Source organism: Acipenser ruthenus, chromosome 38, assembly GCF_902713425.1.
Source record: "Acipenser ruthenus chromosome 38, fAciRut3.2 maternal haplotype, whole genome shotgun sequence".
Taxonomy (NCBI): domain Eukaryota; kingdom Metazoa; phylum Chordata; class Actinopteri; order Acipenseriformes; family Acipenseridae; genus Acipenser; species Acipenser ruthenus.
Window position 1 is genome coordinate 8,936,553 of NC_081226.1, and position 12,268 is coordinate 8,948,820.

The 12,268-nt window shown below is 40.8% G+C and overlaps 1 protein-coding gene across 1 annotated transcript; it reads right to left on the minus strand.

The window, feature by feature from the left end:
• Nucleotides 1–3,027: 3,027 nt before the first annotated feature.
• Nucleotides 3,028–11,407, minus strand: LOC131706966 (zinc finger protein 883-like). The gene is made up of 2 exons (XM_059008960.1): nucleotides 9,353–11,407; nucleotides 3,028–5,528 (listed from the first exon to the last, which is right to left on the minus strand). Exons 1-2 carry the CDS (start codon nucleotides 9,831–9,833, stop codon nucleotides 4,363–4,365), a joined length of 1,647 nt encoding a protein of 548 aa, XP_058864943.1. The 5' UTR covers nucleotides 9,834–11,407; the 3' UTR covers nucleotides 3,028–4,362.
• Between the last annotated feature and the right edge of the window lie 861 nt (nucleotides 11,408–12,268).

A 12,268-nucleotide genomic window follows, 5' to 3' on the forward strand; every position in this document is an offset into this window, starting at 1 on the left:
AGCAAAAACTTGTTATCAGTAATTTTGATTATCAGCAGTCTCAAATGCATATGGTCAGTTTGTATTGAAGTTACAGTGAGACTGAAATCAAATTTCAATTACAGTCAGCTACAGTGAAAAGTATTATAAATGTAATTACAGTTGTAAGTGAGCTTTTAAAAAGTATACATGGCAAATGAACTGCAGTTGAAATGTGCATGTCCCAGCTGCTGTGCTCATTCCTCAGGGTGTGTCTCATAGTGATTCCAGATTCAGGCACATTCTGATCACAGGCATTTTTAAAGCACAGAAGCAAGGCGTCCTCAGCATCAGGTATTGAGCAAATCAGAAACGCTGACGACTTGCATCCAGTTTGCTGTTCACAGGCCTGTATTATTGTATCCCGTTATTTCAGAACGGTTTTCAAAGTGCTTGTGGGAATGTTGAAATCTGCAGCAGCATCTTTCTTTTTCTTGTACGGTGCTGCATTATCCATCGCTTTCAGCACCTCCACTTGTCATCAAGGAGCGCACGTATTTGTGTGAGCAGCATGGCAACTCGAAATGCATCATGGGAACTGAAGTCCCCAAACGACACTAAAATACAGAACAGAGATGCTAATGTGGATGCAAGTGAATACATTTCCCACAATCCTTTACACTCAGCTGTTTGAACTAGGATGTTTTATTTTATTCACATTTCTTCCCTGGGAAGGCTCCAAAATAATTTGCATCTGCGTTAAATGAGTAGCTCTCTCTTCTTACTGAAAACCTAACCCTAGCACAAAGGATTATTCATCTTCAACCTCTCACCTTGGAGTCCAGGTGCAACACAATCTTTTTTATTCAGGGATTACAGGATAAAACCCTGCAGACGGTTGCCCAGTAAGGACGGTGCAGTCTTCTCTCTGGGATGCTACAAACCAGGGTCGGGATACTCGTTACATCAATTTATTTATTTTCAAGTCTATGATGCTAAACCCTGATACTGATTCCCCACACTGAGTTATCAATTTCTCCTGACTCGTCCATCAGATGAGGTGCGGAATAGTTTCCTTTCTGCATATTCCCGCTCCCAGGCAATGACTGGGATCAGGAATATGCAGAAAGGAAGGGATGCAGTAAGGATTCAAGGAAATGCATGCACATGGATTAGGGAGTGGTTAACATGTAGAAAACAGAAAGTACTGATTAGAGGAGAAACCTCAAAATGGAGCAAGGTAACCAGTGGTGTAACTAAATCATTAATTTACATTAATGATTTAGATTCTGGTATAGTAAGCAAACTTGTTAAATTTGCAGACGACATAAAAATAGGAGGAGTGGCAAACACTGTTGCAGCAGCAAAGGTCATTCAAAATGATCAAGACAGCATTCAGAACTGGGCAGACAGATGGCAAATGACATTTAATAGAGAAAAGTGTAAAGTATTGCATGCAGGCAATAAAAATGTGCATTATAAATATCATATGGGAGATACTGAAATTGAAGAAGGGATCTATGAAAAAGACCTAGGAGTTTATGTTGACTCGGAAATGTCTTCATCTAGACAATGTGGGGAAGCTATAAAAAAGGCCAACAAGATGCTTGGATATATTGTGAAAAGTGCTGAATTTAAAGCAAGGGAAGTAATGTTAAAACTTTACAATGCATTAGTAAGACCTCATTTAGAATATTGTGTTCAGTTCTGGTCACCTCGATACAAAAAGGATATTGCTGCTCTAGAAAGAGTGCAAAGAAGAGCGACCAGAATTATCACAGGTTTAAAAGGCATGTCGTATGCAGACAGGCTAAAATAATTGAATCTCTTCAGTCTTGAACAAAGAAGACTACGCGGTGATCTGATTCAAACATTCAAAATCCTAAAAGGTATTGACAGTGTCGACCCAGGGGACTTTTTCGACCTGAAAAAAGAAACAAGGACCAGGGGTCACAAATGGAGATTAGATAAAGGGGCATTCAGAACAGAAAATAGAAGGCACTTTTTTACACAGAGAATTGTGAGGGTCTGGAACCAACTCCCCAGTAATGTTATTGAAGCTGACACCCTGGGATCCTTCAAGAAGCTGCTCGATGAGATTCTACTAACAACCAAACGAGCAAGATGGACTGAATGGCCTCCTCTCGTTGTTAAACTTTCTTATGTTCTTATGAGTGCATTGACAGCCTGAGTTAAACTGACAGCAGAGAAGCCTCTAGTACGGAAAATCTTCCCACAGTCAGAGCAGTGACACGGTTTCTCTCCCGTGTGAATTCGTTGGTGTATATGAAGGTTGGTTTTCAAACGGAAACTCTTCCCACAGTCAGAGCAGCAATACGGCTTCTCTCCTGTGTGAATTCTCTGGTGTTTTTTCATGTCTCCTGAAAAACGGAAACTCTTCCCACAGTCAGAGCAGAGATATGGTTTCTCTGCAGTGTGACTTCGCTAGTGTTTTTTCATGTATCCTGAAAAACTGAAACTCTTCCCACAGTCAGAGCAGCAATACAGGTTATATCCTATATGCATTTGCTGGTGGGCTTTCAGGGCTTCTGTGTAACTGAAACTCATCCCACAGTCAGAGCAGCGAAATGGTTTCTCTCCAGTGTGAATTCGTTGGTGTTTTTTCATGTCTCCTGAATGACTGAAACTCATCCCACAGTCAGAGCAGCGAAATGGTTTCTCTCCAGTGTGAATTTGTTGGTGCTTTTTCATGTCTCCTGAATGACTGAAACTCTTCCCACAGTCAGAGCAGCGATACAGTTTTTAGGGCATGTGGCTAGGTGGTGAAGTGGATTAAAGTGTGTGCATTGTAGCTGTGGGGTTTGCTCTGTGTTACACCAGTTTAAAAATGCAAAGTTAAACTTAAAGCCTTTCTGTGTGAAAGCAAAGTCAGTAAAGACTGATGCTGGTGAAACTGAGCCCTGGGATCAAAATCTGACTGTGAAGTTCTCCTGTAATGTTTCAGGTCTATTGCCCCTGACAAACCCTACAATATATCTTTCTCCTCAGCATTAGATTACAATGATATCTTTCTCATGATGGCATTGAGTAGCTATATACAAAAAAACACACGGTTCCTAATGTTTATTTTTACCCTATGATCGCTGGGTTTACAACACTTTTTTAAAAGTTGGAAGTACAGTAGCTCCCACACGCTCGGTGCATTACAATGGTGTCACACGATGATACAGTAGCTCCCACACGCTCGGTGCATTACAATGGTGTCACACGATGATACAGTAGCTCCCACACGCTCTGTACATTACAATGGTGTCACACGATGATACAGTAGCTCCCACACACTCTGTACATTACAATGGTGTCACACGATGATACAGTAGCTCCCACACACTCTGTGCATTACAATGGTGTCACACGATGATACAGTAGCTCCCACACGCTCTGTACATTACAATGGTGTCACACGATGATACAGTAGCTCCCACACACTCTGTGCATTACAATGGTGTCACACGATGATACAGTAGCTCCCACACACTCTGTACATTACAATGGTGTCACACGATGATACAGTAGCTCCCACACACTCTGTGCATTACAATGGTGTCACACGATGACAGTCAGGAGCAGGAAGTATCTTCCTCTCTGTCACATGAACAAAACAAGACATAGACAAATAGTCGTATGTAACTTCAAAGCTGATTTCATGAAGCACAGCTCGATAAAACAGCTACTAATCAAAAGGTAAACTTTTTTTATTATCAATCCTCATTGAAAAGAAAACAAAAGTTACACACAGATTGTTTTAAATTCATTCTGGATGTTTCCAGTACAAGCCAAAGATGGCCACTGCTTGCATTCAAACAGGCTGTAAATTACATTTAACAACTGCGTCACATCAAATATATTTTATCTATGTAATATAATGACATTAAGATGTTGTGTAATAACTCCTCGATGAGCCACAGCAATCCAGATTTTTTTTTTTTTTTTTAAACATTTTTAACCATGTTTTTAATCATGACGTGCCAGGTACGTCTTTATCGCAAAAGAGGTTCATGTTAAAATATAATGTAATTGATTTGCAGAGTCAGTGTGATACTTGGAAAATAAATGTGCTGAGCCGATACAGAACCTTGTAGAGCTGTGGTTGTGCCGTAGTTCAAAGAAACACTGCAGTTAAAACGGAAGGCTTTTTTTTAATGCCTGCCCATTAGCATCAAAGATTGTACAGTATTTATCGAGATTACTCAGGACTTCAAAGAAATGTTGCATTTTACCCACTGAAAATACATTTTACTCTGTGTTAAAATTAGAGGGTAAGTTACTCCTAGACCCCAAACCTTATCTGGAGCGCTGATGTAAGGTAATGTTTCTTTCTCAATGAACATGGTCCTTAGGGTTTGTCTCCGGTGTGAATTCACTGGTGTGTTTGAAGATGTCCTAACTTGTTGAAACTCTTCCCACAGTCAGAGCACTGATACAATTTCTCTCCTGTGTGAGTTTGCTGGTGTGTTTTTTGAGGTTACTTAACTGACTAAAACTCTTCCCACAGTCAGAGCAGCGATACGGTTTCTCTCCTGTGTGAATTCGCTCATGTTTTGTCAGGGTTCCTCTTTCTCTGAAACTCTTCCCACAGTCAGAGCAGCAATACGGTTTCTCTCCTGTATGAATTCGCTGGTGTTTATTCAGGGAGTCTGCATGCCTGAAACTCTTCCCACAGTCAGAGCAGAAATATGGTTTCTCTCCTGTGTGAATTCGCTGGTGTGTTTTCAGTTTTCCTGAATTTCTGAAACTCTTCCCACAGTCAGAGCAGCAATACGGTTTCTCTCCTGTGTGAATTTGCTCATGTTTTGTCAGGGTTCCTCTTTCTCTGAAACTCTTCCCACAATCAGAGCAGCAATATGGTTTCTCTTCTGTGTGAGTTAACTGGTGTGTTTTCATGTTACTTAACTGACTGAAACTCTTCCCACAGTCAGAGCAGCAATATGGTTTCTCTCCTGTGTGAATTCGCTGGTGTGTTTTCAGTTTTTCTGAAACTCTGAAACTCTTCCCACAGTCAGAGCAGCAATACGGTTTCTCTCCTGTATGAATTCGCTGGTGTGTTTTCAGTGTTCCTGAATTTCTGAAACTCTTCCCACAGTCAGAGCAGCAATACGGTTTCTCTCCTGTGTGAATTTGCTGGTGTGTTTTCAGGTTTCCTAAGCGACTGAAACTCTTCCCACAGTCAGAGCAGCAATACGGTTTCTCTCCTGTGTGAATTCGCTCGTGATTTCTCAGGGTTCCTCTTTCCCTGAAACTCTTCCCACAGTCAGAGCAGCAATACGGTTTCTCTCCTGTGTGAATTTGCTGGTGTGCTTTCAGGGGCCCTGATTGACTGAAACTCTTCCCACAGTCAGAGCAGCGATATGTTTTCTCTCCTGTGTGAATTTGCTGGTGTGTTTTCAGGTTTCCTAAGCGAATGAAACTCTTCCCACAGTCAGAGCAGCAATACGGTTTCTCTCCTGTGTGAATTTGCTGGTGTGTTTTTAAACGTCCTAACTGGGTGAAACCTTTCCCACAGTCAGAATATTCACCACCGGCCGTCCTCTTAGCTGCTGGACTGGAACCTGGAAAATATGAACAAGAAAGACAGTAAGAGGGGCTGCTTGTAGGCTTAGGGTATGTGCCTGGGTGGTGGAGTGGATTAAAGCAGGGGTTCTCAATTTTTTTTACCCGAGGCCCACCTGTTCAGCTGCATCAGGCACTGCGGCCCACTATTAGCACTCCTGGGGAAAATGTCGAATTAAAAACATTTTCTATGTTTAAACCTGTAACATTATAAATAAAGCTAATCTAAACTGTCCTTTATTCATTTGAATAAATAATGTGACAGATGGAAATCACATAGAATATGCACAGAGTTAAAAATTCAGACTCCTGCAGCTGCCTTTTCTGTTCTTTATACTTTCAAAACGTATTCTTTGGTGGCGGAGTCGACATATTGTAATGTTATGAATACTGAACACACTTTTTACATCTGCCAGCAGAGCGATCACATGACCTCAACACCACCCTATTGTCAGAGCTCTCGCTCTACATCCCGCCTACAGGAAGGCAATCTGTTAGCTCTGATTTGTGAATTTCTGCTTTGATTGACAGTCCGCCGATACTCCCTTGCTACACTTTATTTTTCTATAATTACAGCTGCTGCCGACGCCTGCTTATCGTTATTAATAGAAAAAAAACACATAGAATGTCATTGCACCCGCGGCCCGAAGGTGGTGCTGTTTGGAACCCCTGGATTAAAGTGTGTGCATTTTAGCTGTGGGGTTTGCTCTGGGTTACACCAGTTTAAAAATGCAAAGTTAAACTTAAAGCCTTTCTGTGTGAAAGCAAAGTCAGTAAAGACTGATGCTGGTGAAACCGAGCCCTGGGATCAAAATCTGAGTTTGAAGTTCTCCTGTAATGTTTCAGGTCTATTTCCCCTGACAAACCCAGATTACAATTATATCAGCATTAGATTATAATTATATCTCTCTCATCATGGTATTTTATGACCTCCTTTTCTTTCCCTACTCCTCCCCCTCCTCTGATCTCTCTATCTCTGTTCCTCTGGAATCTACCACACTCTCTCCCTCTTCCTCCGCTAAGAACCTCGGAGTCACCCTGGACCCCTGCCTCTCTTATTCCCAGCACATCTCCACTCTGGCACGCACTTGCCGATTCTTCCTGAGCAACATCCGAAGAATCCGACCCTTCCTCACCAACTATGCCACCTAGCTCCTGGTCCAGGCCTTGGTACTCTCCTGCCTAGACTACTGCAACTCCCTCCTGGCTGGCCTCCCTGCGTCCGCCACCCGTCCGCTCCAGCTCATCCAGAACTCCGCTGCCCGCCTGGTGTTCTCTCTGCCTCGCTTCTCCCATGCTACACTCCTCCGCTCACTCCACTGGCTCCCGATCACCGCTCGCATCCAGTTCAAGACTCTTGTACTAGCCTACAGATGCCTTGAGCAGACTGCACCCAGCTACCTCCAGACCCTCATCTCTCCCTACACCCCCACTCGACCTCTCCGCTCCGCCTGCACTAGAAGACTGGCTCTACCTCCTCTACGCTCCCCTGCCTCCAGAGCCCGCTCCTTCTCCACCCTCGCCCCGCAGTGGTGGAATCTCTTTCCTACAAATGCCAGGAATGCCCAGTCCCTGACCACATTCCGGCGCCTCCTCAAGACACACCTCTTCAGAAAGAACCTGTAGAACTCCTGTTTTTCCCGTGGGACACATATCATCCTTCCTTAAATGCGCATTACTTGCTCTTATCTGCCCCCTATTTTACTGCAATCTGCCAAGTGTTTAATCTGTAGTATTTTGTATTTAATTATATCCTGATGTAACTATCACTGACACTGTTATCTGCTGTATTATTGAATTGTATTTTGTCACACTTGTACTTGCTTGAACCAAAGTCATTGTATTCATCATTGTATTTGTCTTGCTCTTAATTGTATTATTACTTGCACTGTGATTCTTGAAATGTAATTGTTGACGACTGTAAGTCGCCCTGGATAAGGGTGTCTGCTAAGAAATAAATAATAATAATAATAATAATAATAATAATAATGAGTTTTTACAAATCTTGGGGTCTGTACAGATGCATACACTGAACTGCAGTGTAATCCGCATCAGCTGTCAATGATGTGCTTGGAGACTGGAACGGCTCCCTCCCTCTCTCTGTTTGGAATCATCTTGTTTATTGTTGTACAGATATACATCACGGTGCATTAGAAATGTGCAGCCCCATGCCATAGCATTACATTACACATGCAGGGTTTATGTGTTTTGTTAATTCAATTCTCTCTATTTATCATTCCTATAATTGAATCCCAACACAGTGGGTTACAGGACTCCAGTATACAGACAGAAACACAAGCAGTTTATTTTATACAGTTACACAGACTGTAAATGCATCAGGAACCTACACTACAGACAAAAGCTTAGCATCACCTAGACATTTTAGGATTGAGACCATTAAAAGAAATAATAATAATAATAAAAAAAAAAAAATAATAATAATAATAATAAATAAAAAATAAAAAAAACACAACACTATATAATGTGACATAACATGAAATACTGGCAGACTTTTGCAATATAATGATGCTGTAATTTCTTTGATTACATGATGCTAAATAAAAGGTCTAAACAGGGGTGGGAGCAGAGCAAAGTAGCCAAGACTGAAAATGTATGGTGCTGTGAAGGCGAGTACTTTTAGTAGTTTATATTTTAACAGTAGTTGCACGTAGTCTATACAGTACAAATACAAAGCAAACATGCGTACACAACCTACAGAAACACACACTGTGCACAACAACTGCACAAAGTGTTTCATGTTACAAAAAGTGCAAACAGAAACAAACAGAAACACAACAGCTGTATTGCTGGTTTCTCAGCTTCTTGTAATAACTTGTTACTTCTAAGCTGCCGTGCAGAAGGCTGCCTGTCAAGGAAATACCAAAAAAAAAAAAAAAAAAAAAAAAAGCTTATTACTATGTTGAGAATACCTCGTTTAAATATGGATGCTTGTTTTCACTGCATTGCCTCATGTACAGCTAACCATAGATATTCTATTTATTTCTATTCTTTTAAATAGAATATCTTTGAGCTAACCTTGAAAGATTTTGCGGTACGACAAAGGTCAAACGGCATTCAAACATTGAAACTCAAGACACTACTGAAACCATCTTTAAAAACGTAGCAATGTTCTGTAAAAGTTTTGGCTGCAAAACGGAAGCAGACAAAAATAGATTTTTTTTAAAACAATTTTGAGCGACAAATTCAGCGACATTTTCAAGTTTTGTAAACCTTTCGAAATGATGCTGACATACTCTTGAAAAGGAACGTGCAATTTCCATATTTTGATGCCTTTAAATCAATAAATCGTACACACGGGAGGCAACCCTTACATTTCTAATACTATGTAGAAATAATTATGAAGTTTTAAAACCAGATACCTTCAAATTATTAGTAAATTGTAACATCTGTATGCCACTAACTCAAAAGAGCCAACAGTGAGAGACCCTGAATGCAGCAGAAAGCACCTGAATCCTCATGCAGGTACAGTACGAGCACGTGAAGGTCTTTCTATGGGAATGGGTTAAACAGGCTTGTGATAATAACAGGTGAAGAGTTTGCTGAAGCATTACTGTGTTTATTACACTGTGTATGTACAGTTACACAGTTGTTTAGTGTTCAGATAGTTTTGTCATTTTACCTTTAGGTCAGTATTCAATGTTTTACAGTAACTCTCTAATCCGGCACCACTTTCCAGTCCCAAGCGATGCCGGATTGGACAGGTTTTAAAGTAATCTAACCAATATGCTCCCTCTCTCTCAACCACACTGTGGATTTCACACAATCTAGAATGGCAATGTCACAGCTACTGGGAGTCACTCACCTGCTAGACTGCATTCTGAATGGGAGCGCCCGTCTCCCTTTCCACCTCCTTGCATGCTGTTGGGAGAGCCTTCCTCTCCAGCGCCTTGCTCTCTCACGCAGATTCTCTCCAGCACCATGCTACACTCCCGCAGGCGTACAGGCTCCTGCTCAAGGATGTTTGGATTGAAGTCCTCGGATTCTTCCTTCACTGGTTCCATGTCGTCAAACTCTACTTCAGGGGGCTCCTGTTTAATACGGACAGTTTCCAGAACCTCTTCTTGTTTCACAGGAAGGGATTCTTCCATCTGGGGGATCTCCAATTCATTGTGCTCAGCTTTAATGTCAGAGACCTCTGGCTGACTGCTGTCACATTGTATCTCACAGAGCTCCTGTTTAATGGGGAGGGAAGCCAGCCCAGAGAACTCCACTCTAATGGGGACAAGTTCAAGTTCAGGGAACTCCTCTTTAATCTGGACAGATTCCATCTTCACACTGTCCATGGCAGCAGACCGGATTCTGTTTAGTAGCTGCTGAAAAAATAATCATGTATCAATTTAAATAGTGTAATGAACGGCATTCAAGGGACAAATGCAATCTGGCATTATAGCAGGAGTGGCTTTACTATTGAAGGAACACAGAATTTCTTGTAATAAATTTATAATATCATAGGATTTTATCTGTTGAAAAAGTTTAACCCTTTGCGGCCATGTTGGACCAGGTCTGACATTACAATTTTCCCTTTCCGGTCTGATGTAACTGAAAAAAGGATGGTGAGTAAGTAGATTCAAGAAACTGCACAGAGTCCTTTTCTTCAATCAGTTGTTAGGTTTATTGAAATATGCAGGGAGTCTGGTCCCAGGTACAGGACAAACAGAATACTCGTTCTTACAATTGTTGCATGACATTAAATACCCTTCTGCATAGGTGTCTCTCTCCTCCTCTTTCTCTGACACTTAACCAATAGAAAAGGTACAACTCATTATCCTGTTACCATATATTTCATGTGCGAGTGTGTGTGTGTGTGTGAGTGTGTGTGTGTGATCTAGTGTGAAGACCTCTGAACTCAGTGCATTCTTCACACCCCTGGTGCCACAAAGGTCCATACATCTGGTTTTTGTCATCTTCTTGAGACCTTTTCTCTTTTGATCTATTTGAAGTCTTAGAGCCTGGCTCCTTCGGTCCCCTTGAAAACTAGCTTTATGACCCCGTCATAAACCAGCTGTATTTTCTAAGCAAAAACCTGTTAACTAGTTTTATACCCCAGTGGACTTCCCGAAGGGCAAGCTTCTTTCATGTCAGGGCTGGAGATCAAAGGACTTGTTTGTACAGCCGTGTGCTGCTGGCCAGCCATTTGCTTTGACACAAAAGAATCTTTTTCAGTTGTTACAACTTCAGAGTAACTTCTCTACAATATTGCAGCTTTCATCTATCACAGCAGTGCTTGCATTTTTGGAACTAACAGTTTTTTCTATCCAATGTTAAATCACTTTTCAGAAAAATAACATGAATACAGCCGTCATTCCTCATGCGTAGCAAACTGCTATTCAATACTTGTTCCATGTTTTCCAACATGGTCCGACATCATCAAAAAGATGTCAAGCGCAGGTCTCTAGGTCATTTTTTCTCAGGAAAAAGCAGAGAAAAGCTTTCAATGGCTGAGTGAGACCGATAGCAGCCGGAAAAAAAAAAAATAAGGAGGCAGATCTGTACAGATAGTCAGATAGATAGTCCCTTCAACACAGACATAACACGGACATAAACAAACAAGATACCTGCTTCCTCATCCAGCGCTCAAAGAATATCACAGACATTTGCCAAGCTTGACGTTACAGTAATAAAATAATGCCAAATGCATACTGAGTTTCTACTGAAGCTACAGTAACACTGAAATCAAATTTCATTGACAGTACAATGAAAAGTATTATAAATGTAGTAGTACTGTGCATTTTATTGACAATACGGTTGTAAGAGAGCCTGCAGCAGGGAAGCAGGAGAGAGCCCTGCACACTATTAGCGGGGGCAGGGCACAGCCCTGCTTGTATAGAGGCTTTGTATTATTAATAGAATGTATAAATATGACTGTATTATTAATAGAATGTATAAATATGACTATTATTAATAGAATGTATAAATATGACTATTATTAATAGAATGTATAAATATGACTATTATTAATAGAATGTACAAATATGACTGTATTATTAATAGAATGTATAAATATGACTGTATTATTAATAGAATGTATAAATATGACGGCGCAGCCTTGTGTTTTGTTTTGTATTTTTAAAAGATCTGATGTTTTGTTATTGTCTAAAAACCTTGTGCAGAAACAGTGAAGGAAACTGCCCAGCCTGACCCAGGGTCTGTTTTGTTTCTTTTAGTGTTCGTGACTTTGTTTTGTTTTAACTGTTTGATTTCACTCTGTGAGCAAGTGTTTTTGTTAAAATGTTTGTTTTTGTATTTATTTTTGTGTTTGTAAAGAAACACGACGATGTCAATTTATATATATAATGTGTGTGTGTGTGTGTGTGTGGTGTGTGTTGATATGGTTATATAAATAAATAGCATTACACTCGCCATTTCAATGAAACTCCATACGCTGTGGAGCTTTTTATCACTGACACATCTTTCTGCAGTTGCAGCTGTAACAGGTAGCGCGGCCCAAAGCACCTGCAGGTGGAATACATCAGGATACAGGAGTCCAGGTCATGTTCTTTACAGAGCTTCATGAGTTCTGACAAAAACATTGCATTGTCCGATTCCTGAGTGTTAAAACAGGCTCAATGTGGTGTACGAATAAATCACACTGCATTTCAGGAACTCTGCATTGAAGCTCTCGATTCAGCTTCACAAGTGCTTTCCCTTTAGTATATTAACAGTTTTCAGTTTAGCATAAAATATCATCATTTTTAAAATGTGCGGTTTATCCACTAAT

What these genes read in the sequence shown, in the direction of transcription:
- LOC131706966 (XM_059008960.1), bottom strand. Translation starts at nt 9,833, where the DNA reads ATGGACAGTGTGAAGATGGAATCTGTCCAGATTAAAGAGGAGTTCCCT. An exon ending in TTCAGAATGCAGTCTAGCAG is followed by an intron (nt 5,529 to 9,352) that starts GTGAGTGACTCC and finishes CATATTTTCCAG; the next exon opens with GTTCCAGTCCAGCAGCTAAG.